General features: G+C 40.8%; 1 protein-coding gene and 1 long non-coding RNA gene across 2 annotated transcripts; one reads left to right on the top strand and one right to left on the bottom strand.

The window, feature by feature from the left end:
• Positions 1-471: 471 nt before the first annotated feature.
• On the top strand, positions 472-10,043 carry LOC144061311 (leucine-rich glioma-inactivated protein 1-like). The gene is made up of 8 exons (XM_077581651.1): positions 472-1,034; positions 1,115-1,186; positions 1,876-1,947; positions 2,055-2,126; positions 3,515-3,586; positions 5,148-5,317; positions 5,662-5,826; positions 7,361-10,043. Exons 1-8 carry the CDS (start codon positions 808-810, stop codon positions 8,176-8,178), a joined length of 1,668 nt encoding a protein of 555 aa, XP_077437777.1. The 5' UTR covers positions 472-807; the 3' UTR covers positions 8,179-10,043.
• LOC144061313 (uncharacterized) lies at positions 6,733-10,524 on the bottom strand. Its single transcript, XR_013296159.1, has 2 exons — positions 10,294-10,524; positions 6,733-8,117 (listed from the first exon to the last, which is right to left on the bottom strand). It is a non-coding gene; the product is annotated as an uncharacterized LOC144061313 (long non-coding RNA).
• Between the last annotated feature and the right edge of the window lie 639 nt (positions 10,525-11,163).

Raw genomic sequence — 11,163 nt, 5'->3', positions numbered from 1 at the left:
CTATTCTTTGTTTGAGTGTGGCGGGTCCCACCAGCTGTCACTATGACTGTCACTATGACAGGGGGGCATTCCCCACACTCCCACTAGCACAGGGGTCTCGGGCCCATTAGTCGTCATGGAAACAATACATGGGAACTCAAGCAGAAAATATGTTAAACATGTTTGCTGAGGGTAGGAAATACCATTTGACGGTGAAGGGAAAGCTGTGTCGACATTTGGTCTCACGAATAGCCCACGTCGTCCATATTTTTACTATTGCTTTTCTGTGAATTTTGTATTATTTTTATTTTATCTGGATTGATCCATTAAAAAAAAATGCATTAATGAAACTGGCCCAACTAGTAGAAAATACATGCATTTTCCTGTCAGTCTCAAACAATATCAATATTTCTAACGACACCACACCAGTGGCAAGGACATGTATTTTCACACCGATATCAAACGATATCAAACGATATGAATCCAGTATCACGGATTGATCCACCCACCAGTGGAAATGACATGCATTTTCTCCAGCTGATTCACCACAGAGCTCACACCTCCTCCTCTTTTTCTTCCTCTTCCTCCTCACCCCAAACCATAAGGCGTGGTGTTTTTTTTTTTTTGTACTCGGATGGAGATGCGAGCTCCGTCTGCTACCGCTGGGCTCCCCCACCTGCGCCCGTGCACACTGCGCTCCCTCTCGTGAGTCGCAATATTTGACATTTCATTTTCGGGTTCGCTTGGTCCTCGCCACGGAGGAGAGAAGGCTCGCCTCGCGAATAAACAAGCGGCTGCGGCGGCGGAGGAGGAGGAGGAGAGCGGCTGATGCGCGGAGGACGACCCGGGAGGAGGATGGCTCCCACACCGCGCCGAGCATCCCCGTGGCTGCTCGCGCTCGCGCTCGTGCTGGCGTGCGCGGGGCCGCCGCCAGCGGCTGGCAGGCGGGCCAGGCAGCCGCGGTGCCCCGCGTCCTGCACTTGCACCAAAGACAACGCGCTGTGCGAGAGCGCCGGCCTCATCCCCAGAGCCTTCCCGCCCGATGTGATCTCACTGTAAGGCAGCCTCGGCGACTCTTGAAAAGCCTCCTTCCCTCCTCTTCATTGTGGTGTTTTTGTTCGATTTCCTTGCTCAGGTCTTTCGTCAAGTCGGAATTCACAGAGATCCCCAAGGAGAGCTTCATCCACACGCCCGCCCTGCACCTCCTGTAAGCAAACTCTTCAAATTCTACCCCCCCCCCCCCTTGTCTTCTTATTTTGCTGCAAAATAACGCCATGTTAGGAGCATTGAGTCCTCCTTGACTACGTTTGAAACTGAAAAAAAAAATATTTCCTCATTGAAATTGAAACTAAACTCATCTATACGCAATTACTGTAAACCATTCCAACTTCACCCCTCAAAATAAAGTTTTTGGAAATGTGTCTCCTAGTAAGGAAAATAGAGTGTACTATATGTCATAATATAACAACATAGGTTGCAAAGAATGAAATAATTTCATGGCTGCTCCCGCTGGTGTGCCCAATTTAGCCACCGGGGGCAGTATAATACAGTCATCTAGACCAGCGAAGAAGAGTCGCTGCGATCTGGATTGATAAACTTCAGTAATATTCACGGATCTGTATATATTACTGGATAGCCGATAGGCCAATAACAATGGCGGCGTACAGTACGTCCAAATAAAGTTTCCACAAAATGTATTAAACTGGAAATTATTTTTGAAAAATTTAATCTCAAAAATATTTTTATAATTTTCAATTGCATTGTGAAGGTTATAAACCAAATTAAATGTTGATGTTTTTTTTCATTTTAATTTCAAGTCTTTATTTATTTTTTCTCCTTCATAACATTTATCATTTGAAAAAAAGTATAATGTTGAGTTGTGACATCTCTGTGCAGCCTTTTCACAGCCAATAACCTGGAGTCTATCGACGAGGACGCTTTCCTCGGCCTTCCCCATCTGGAATATCTGTGAGCGAACGACCCACAAATCCAAGTTGTGAAAAATGTGTTCTTCATATGCAACATTTTCTCATTACTCGTGACTTCACTGAGCACTGTTTATCTTTTCGTCAAAGGTTCATTGAAAACAACCAGATTAATTCCATATCGCCGTATGCGTTCCGAGGACTAAAAACCTTAGTGCATCTGTGAGTATGACACACTCCAAAGTGTATTACTGCACATTTTAGACTGAGAGGTTTCACTATCATATGTAAAAATGAAAAATGAGGACACCATGAATTATATTGCAGATTAATTGGAGGAAGAATGAATTGTGCCTTAAATAGGTTTCCGCCCCGTCACGTATGATGGATGAACAGCGTGCGAGAAATAGACAAGTAGTCTTGGTGAATGAAGTTTGCTAATGTGCATTTTGTTCGTCGTATAATTATTTTATTTTCAAGTTCTTATGGCTCGTTCTAACAATAAAGCTACGGATTCTTTCCCGATGGGGGAAAAGCAGGCGTCTATTTGAGATGAGGCAATCATTTGTTTAACTGGATTACAATGAATAATTGAAGTATGGTATCTATTGGAGTGGGGGCTTTATTTGAGGTACACAGCACGCTGCTTTACTTCTGCGTCTTCAGTAACGACCAACGTAGATAAATAATGTATTTTTTCAGATTAACTGTAAACGATATCATGCCCCAATTAGTTGCTGCGGAAAATAAATGCCTCACTCAAATAAATGCCTCACTCAAATAAATGAATCCCTTCAGAGGGGGGGAAAAAGTTAGTTAGCTGTAACTATCTTAGTTAATATCGACTATTGTTTAGACATCGACATTACAGGGTTAAGTGCTGAGCCCATTTGAACTCTGTTGCTAACCAAAACGGCAGCATTATAATGTAAACAGTTTCTCTGTTTGATTAAATTGTGTGGAGAAAGTAGTTATCAAACATCCTTTATATTTTGTTTTGTTTCAATTGGCATGACTTCAAATTATTTACAAGTATTCCAAATAAACGCCTTTCCAATCTGCAGTTGAGTAAATAAACGCCTCTTTAATATAATTGCTGATGAATGGCTCTAAAAATCTTTTCATACAATACAGTGGTAGCTTGACATGCTAGTGCCAAACTTTACACATTTTTCAAATTACGGTCGTCCCATAGTCGATTTCCCACATAGCAACCAAAGCAAGTTCAGCTGATGTCACTCACAAGGCCACACCTCTTAAAGGCATACGTCCAACACACCAATATTACAATACGCACAGTCATGATGTGTTTACAGCTTAACATTCGGTTTGTTTTCAAACAATATGGTTCTATTCTTATAATAATAATAATAATGATAACACTAATAATAATAATAATAAAGATCATAATTCAAGGTGTTACCTGAAAAAGCAACGAACCTGCATTGTTCCTGCACAGTACACCCTCAGGCAAGAAAACACAGCCTAAAAACATCTGCACTGAGATGTTGCTCCTCCTATTGCGCAATATCGTGTGTTTATCGTTAGCATAAAGCGAGCTGTTGGATTCGATGACGACACATGATTATTATTATTATTATTTTTTACAGGAGTCTGGCTTACAATAATCTTGAGAGCCTCCCCAAAGATTTGTTCAAGGGCCTGGAAGCCTTAACAAAAGTGTAAGTATCACTTATTTTCTTCTTCTTCTTTTTTTTAACACTTGCAAGTCTGAAAATTTGCATAATGTGTTTGTGTTACATAATGGGTCAAACTATGCAAACATGAACAATGAGTTTCTTGTACAGCGGCCTCTAAATTTAGTCGATCATTACGCCTCTCCGGCCGAGGCTCTAAAAGTGTGTGGGCTGCTGGCACATTTCACACCATTAAAATTTCACAAGGGGGTGGTGGTGGTGGGGGGGGGGGGGGGAGAATTTGGAATTAATGAGATTTTGAACATGTCTGTGACTCCTCTGTCGTGTTGTCCACATTAATTATAAGAATTACGCAGATTGATTGATTCCGGTGAAAGAGGAATAAAAATATTTGTCCTCTTTGCGTGTTCCAAAATTTGAAGACAGATTTAATGTAAGAAAAACACCTTTGCAAAAATGATTTTTTTTAATCAACAGAGATCTCTGGACATTTAACAGCCTCTAATTCATCACTTAAACAGGTGGGATTCAGAGCGTCGAAATGTGCCTCTTCCGCGTGTACAATGGCTTCTTATAGTTAAAAGACCTCCTCTCTTTCATTTGTAGACAAAACATACTCTCTGGGTACTTTTCCATGAGCGATGGCGAAAACAGAGTCAGGAGTGCGTGTTCGAAACAGATTCTGTTCTCAAGGACCAAATGTGTTTTCGCACAAAGCTCTGAGAAGGAACTTTTTTAGACTAAATAGTATGTCCCAGCTTAAGGTCAAATTATACCGAAATCAACACCATCTGCTCTGCACAGAACACAAAACATTTCGACAAGGTTAATATAAAGAATTAAAATGTTAATAATGTGTAACAATGGTTAATATATGAAATGAAGAATTAAAAATGTTATAATATCTATCACCGGTCAGAGAATCAGGAGTCTAGAATGTCTTGAATGCTTTAATGGCAGCAGGTGGAAAATTATTGACATGAGCATCATGTGCGAAACAGAAGAAACAATATGCAGAAATTAGATACATAAAACCCAATAGGGAACGCAAAAAGCCACATTATAAAATAGAATCTAGGATGTATAAAGGCTACAATTAGCGTCTGTGAAGGCCGGCAAGAGGCACCGTTCTATTTTTAGCACCGAAGCTCGTGACATTAACGAGGCAATTGAGCGCCGCAGCAACGTCAACGAGACAATTAAACACACAATTAAAAACACGGCGAAGTTACGCGAGTTACAAACATATATAACACACGTTGAGCAGCAGATTTAAGTGATATTCATCACAACTATAGTACTTACTTATTTTTAGTAACGCACATTGAAATGGCGCTGCCGGAAGTAATACAACGAACAAGTGCTGCATCATAAAGAGACACGCATGAAACAAAACGGAACAAAACTTTTGTCCCCCCCCTCTCTCTCTCTCCAGTCTCGCTTGGTTTTAATGAGAGCATAGTAGAATTACAATATTACTTATTTTAGGACGCTTTATAAAATTCAAAAATATGCTCAGACTGGCTAACCTGAGCTAACTCAAACCGAAAATGTTGAATTCTGAACTTTGTGACCCGTTGTCCAGAGATCTGCGAGGGAACCGGTTCACGTGCGACTGTAAGTTGAAGTGGTTGGTGGAGTGGATCGACAGCACCAACGCCACAGTGGATCAGATCTACTGCAAAGGCCCGTCGGCACTGCAGGACAAGAAGATCAACGACCTTGTGCCGCAGTCCTTCGACTGCATCACCACAGGTGCTGTCTTGCAGATTTTGGTTTGTTGGGTCGGGTGATTTAAAGGGGAAGTCAACACAAAAATAATATGTTCTATGCAGCCCCACTAGTCTAAATATGGTATTTTGGTTAATATTGTTTTAGTGTAATATGAGTTAAGCAGCAAAATCCAGCACTTTTTATCAGTATCAGAAGGCGGCCATTTTGCCACTTGCTGTCGACTGAAGATGACATCACAGTTGCTTCAACGGCCAATCACAGCTCACCTGTTTTCTGAAGCTGAGGTGTGATTGTTGAAGCCTATTATGCTAATTGTAAAATATTTCACTCTCCTGAATGCTTTTGTTTTTGTGTCCCTCTCACAGAGTTTGCTTCTTACCAGTCCCTCAAATTTGAATCCATATCCGTGGAGGCCTTTACCTTCGGCGAAGACCAGTATGTGGTCTTTGCTCAGCCTTTCATTGGCAAGTGTAGCTTCATGGAGTGGGACCACGTGGAGATGGTCTTCAGGAATTTTGATGATATTGACAGTAAGTACAAAAACCAAATTGGGATCGGTCTTGTCCTGTGAATAATAATGTGAACAAATAGTCCAAGTTTCTGTATGCTCTGCTAAACTGCAGATTCAAACGGGAAGTAACGTCATCTAATAAAATTGCCACACACACATAGTAACAAGATGATGTCAGCCCTGTTTACTCAAGCCACTTGTGTCATTTACATGGATCATGATCACTGAGAGACAAATCAATTCCGAATGTGCAGCAAGGAACATTTGGTTCTGGATTTAGTGGAGTTTCAGTGAGGATGTTTAGCCACCCCTGAAGGCAGCTGTTGCCATTTATTAAAAGACTAGGTCCTAAGTTTCAATAGTTTGTTTAATGGAATGGAATTTTGTCTAAGGAATGCCAGTAGCTGATATATATATCTCTTTGACTGCCAAAAAACGTTAAATAACGTTTCGTAAAATCCTATGGAGGAGTGCCAAAGACGTTAAAAGACGTTTTTTTTTTTCAAAACAGGTGAAACTAACCATTTTCTATTGTTGATTACTCAAAAACGGAATAAGGTAGAAACAAACTTTTTTTTTCTGATGGAAGATGAGAGTCCAATCTTGTTTTGGCAGTATGTGTGTTTCCATAGTCCAAACACATAATTTTCTATGGACCTTGAAAGATCAGTCAAAATGCTTAAAATCGGCTGGCACCCACGGCATCCCTTTTCTGAAAACGTCTGGCAGTCAAAGAGATATATATATTCATTTATTTGTTATTAAATGTTTTTAAACATTTTTACATATTTCCTTTTTGATTTATTTTTTTAAATCATGGATGATGGGTGGATTTTTTTGATTTTCAAATACAAATATTCTTTAAATTAATTAATAACTAAATAAAAATGAATAATTAAATATTCAAAAAATGTCCAAAGGAAGGTAGGTGGAAATGTGTTTTTTTTTCTAATCTTAAAAAATGTCCAGAAAGTGACCATAAAATGTTCAATAACAGAAGAAAAGCAAATTAGCATAAAATGTCCTTGAAATTGCCAGAAACGTCAGTCAGAAAAAGTGCGGAAAAATTAACCATAAAATGTCCCAAAACAAAAGAAGAAATCCTAAAAAAAATTATCATAAAATGTCCACAAAATTGCACCCAAAAAAAAGTCAGAAAATTGATAGCAAAAAAAGGCAAGAAAAAATGACAAAAAATAGCCATAAAATGAAGTGAGGCAGTAAATTACCATAATAAGTCCATAAAATTGCCAAAAATGTCAGAAATTTAACAGAAAGGACTAAAAAATTATGACAAATGAAGTATGAAAAATTACAACAAAAACAGAAGACGAAAGGTAGAAGAAAATTAAATGTCTACACATATATATTTATATAGCTTTTGGGTCCTCAGTACATTAGACTTACTACCAACATGCTGTTTCATTCATCACAATGCTCAAATGTTTTGTGACTAAAGACAGATTTCCGGCTATTTATTTGGCCTAAAATGGTTCTTTAAACAGTAAAGATTGCTGACCCCTGACCTAAAGCATCAATTGTCTCCACTTCAGGCACCTCCACAGTCATCTGCAAACCTCTGGTGATCGACAACCAGCTCTTCATCATCGTGGCTCAGCTCTTCGGCGGCTCGCACATCTACAAGCGCGACATCTCGGCCAACAAGTTCATCAAGCTCCAAGGCATCGACATCCTCAAGATCCGCAAGCCCAACGACGTGGAGACGTTCCGCATCGACGGCGAGTCCTTCTTCGCCATCGCCGACAGCTCCAAAGCCGGCTCCACCACCATTTACAAGTGGAACGGCAACGGCTTTTACTCGCACCAGTCGCTCCACCCCTGGTACCGCGACACCGACGTGGAATACGTGGAGATCTCCTCCAAGCCTCACCTCATCCTGTCCAGCAGCTCCCAGCGGCCCGTCATCTACCAGTGGAACAAAGGCACCAAGCTCTTCGAGCGGCGTACCGACATCCCCGAGATGGAGGACGTCTACGCCGTCAAACATTTCCAGGTCAAGTCGGACCTCTTCCTCTGCCTGACGCGCTTCATCGGCGACTCCAAAGTCATGCGCTGGGACGGCGCCCTCTTTCGGGAACTGCAGACGGTGCCGTCGCGGGGGTCCATGGTGTTCCAGCCCTTCGCGGTGGGCAGCTGGCAGTACGCCATCTTGGGCAGCGACTACTCCTTCACTCAGGTGTACCGCTGGGATGCCAAGAAAGGCGAGTTCGTCCACTTCCAGGAGCTCAACATCCAGGCGCCGAGGGCCTTCTCGCCCGTCTCCATCGACAACCGCCAGTTCCTGCTAGCCTCCAGTTTCAAAGGGAAAACGCAGATTTACGAGCATCTGGTCATCGACCTGAGCAACTGAGTGCTATGACGGACGGGTTTACGTACGCCTAGATGACAGTTGATGCTATCTTGAGAAAGGCATGCATTATTATACTATATGTTCTCCTTGGGAAAAAGTAATGGGACATATAAATCAGGAGGGAAAAAAATCTAATTTCTGCCTCCGAAGAAATATTCAGTTCACAACATGACATTTTTTAGGCACATCTATTATGAGTAGACCCACAAGTCATGCCTGAAAATACACAGGAAGTCAGCCATTTTGGTTTGAGGTGATTATTTCAGGGTCATTTTCCACGAGTCCTTGTACTACAGGTTTGTCCAATTCCAGGTGTCAAGTACAGGTCTAAAAAGTAAAAACACAATTTGGCAGGTAAACAAGCTCGTTTACCGGCCTTTAGAAGTGGTTACTTCATCCTATTGTGATCAGAGGTGGCAAATCCAGGTCCAGAAAGTAAAAAGCCCTGCCACAGTTTGGCTTTAGCCCCAGGTGCTAGCTAGTTAGCTAGCTAGCTAATTCCCTAGCAGGTAAACAAGCACCATGGGACCTAGCAAGCCCTCAACCTTGTCCAAATGGCCACCTCAAACTAAAATGGCCGACTTCCTTTGTATTATCGGGCAATGACGATCGCAATCAGAGGTGGCAAATCCAGGTCCAGAAAGTAAAAACCCTGCCACAGTTTGGTTTTAGCCCCAGGTAGCTAGCTAGCAGGTAAACGAGCACCATGGGAGCTAGCTAGCCCTAAACCTCGTCAAAATGGCCACCTCAAACTAAAATGGCCGACTTCCTTTGTATTATCGGGCAATGACGATCGCAATCAGAGGTGGCAAATCCAGGTCCAGAAAGTAAAAACCCTGCCACAGTTTGGTTTTAGCCCCAGGTAGCTAGCTAGCAGGTAAACGAGCACCATGGGAGCTAGCTAGCCCTAAACCTCGTCTAAATGGCCACCTCAAACTAAAATGGCCGACTTCCTTTGTATTATCGGGCAATGACGATCGCAATCAGAGGTGGCAAATCCAGGTCCAGAAAGTAAAAACCCTGCCACAGTTTGGTTTTAGCCCCAGGTAGCTAGCTAGCAGGTAAACGAGCACCATGGGAGCTAGCTAGCCCTAAACCTCGTCAAAATGGCCACCTCAAACTAAAATGGCCGACTTTGCACACATGTACGAATAGTCGGCCATTTTAGTTGTTTTTCAAGGATTTTTCCAGCATGTCCCAATACTTTTTACCCGTCATCATATTTTACTCGGATGATCCAGGTTGGGCGCAATGCATGCATCTCAAGCTAGAATCAGACTTCGTGCATGATCAAAGCCATCCATGCATCATCGTCCACAAATCCAGAATGTGCATTAAAACATGATTTTTACCATCAGCCATACACGCATTACATTTGTACGCTCATGTATTTATCAGCACAAAGTAATGCTCATGGAACTTTTGAACCAATCTGCCAAAAAATAAATGTTTACATTTTTCAGATTCCAATTTGTAAAAAAAAAAAAAAAAGCGCTTTTGTAAGGGGCAACAGCAGTTCGATTGATATTTAAAGATACCTGCCTTTCTCTCCTTGTACATTTTAATTATGAATGTTTGTATTTTTTAACTATTGATGATAGCGTTTTTCAGGAGCACTCGACACTATTTTCACAACCTTAAACTAAGGTTTGATTCCCTTTTGTCTGTCACGTATACAAACTGGTACTGCAACTAACATTTTTCTTTCTTTCGTTTCTTCTCAAGAATCAATTAGTTGCCTGGTCTAGTTGCAATGAATCCGAATTGTAGCAGCAGCTCTGACAGCGTCACGGTTAGGATGACATCATCATTGATGACTAACATTGTGCTATTTCAATAAAAGCTTCAATCACCGATTAGTTTCATGTGAGCTTGTGGCATGATTTCTGTTATTCAGAATTCTGTAGATTTTATGAATGTGTCCCGATATAACTGACTGCACCACAGTGTATTGATACTTGATTAGTACATTTAGTAGTTTGGCTACTTTAAGAGTTGTTACGTGACTGTATCAATATTTCAGTATCAATCAGTCCGACAGTCGTGCTGACTATCCAAAATACAATTAGCTGCATCATATACATAATCTTGTCCAACCGAGTAACGCATGTTTACCTTTTCTTTTTCTTTTCTTTTTTACAAAGCATTGTGTGCTTGACGGATTGTCAGTGGACTCCACCCTTGAGAGGTTTACGCAAGCTTAGCATTGTGGACCCAAACCCAAAATCCTCCTGTCGCCACACCTGCAGCGAAGAGTACTAATTGGTAGAACGACCCAAACGATGAACAATTTGGGAAAATAATTAATTGTTCAATATGACAACTTCACAAAACAAGAGTGGTGGAAATCAGTCAGTCATAAATCAAATTACAACTAGAATGCAAATGAATTTATAGTTGGATAATTTCTGCTTTTCGTGTGTCGTGACGTCTTCTCTGTTGCATTCATGTCCGACTGGCTGTCTTTTACTGCCCCCTGGTGGCCAAGATGCACACATCAAAATGAGCAACACCACATGTGCATTGAATTCAATGAGAAAGTGTAGCAATTTTTTTTAAAATTAATTTTGTTTTTATTTGTCATTATTGTATGTTTTATAAGTATGATAGATTATATTTTTTTTTTCATTTACAGTTACTGTGGATAACCTCCAGTATAATGAAGGGCGACCCAAAACGAGACACTAAAAAGTAGACATTACATTTTAAATTGTCCTGTCAGCTTGTAAATATAGCCATTTAAATATGATGAAAGTCATTTCATTTCTTCATGAAAATATTTTGAAAGTAATGAAGTTTGCTTCTTGTGCTTGTATGACAGATCAAACATTGGGAATGAGTGTATAATAGAGACAAATAAATAAATATTGCATAGATTGCACATGTATGCCCCCATTATGTTGTTAAGGGTCACTATTTGTAATTGTAATTTGACAGTGGGGAGGGTTTGTATATAAAAAATAAAAAATAAAGCAAAAGTTAGTT

This window comes from Vanacampus margaritifer, chromosome 12 (assembly GCF_051991255.1).
Source record: "Vanacampus margaritifer isolate UIUO_Vmar chromosome 12, RoL_Vmar_1.0, whole genome shotgun sequence".
In the NCBI taxonomy this organism is placed as follows: domain Eukaryota; kingdom Metazoa; phylum Chordata; class Actinopteri; order Syngnathiformes; family Syngnathidae; genus Vanacampus; species Vanacampus margaritifer.
This window is presented reverse-complemented; position numbering and strand designations above follow the sequence as displayed.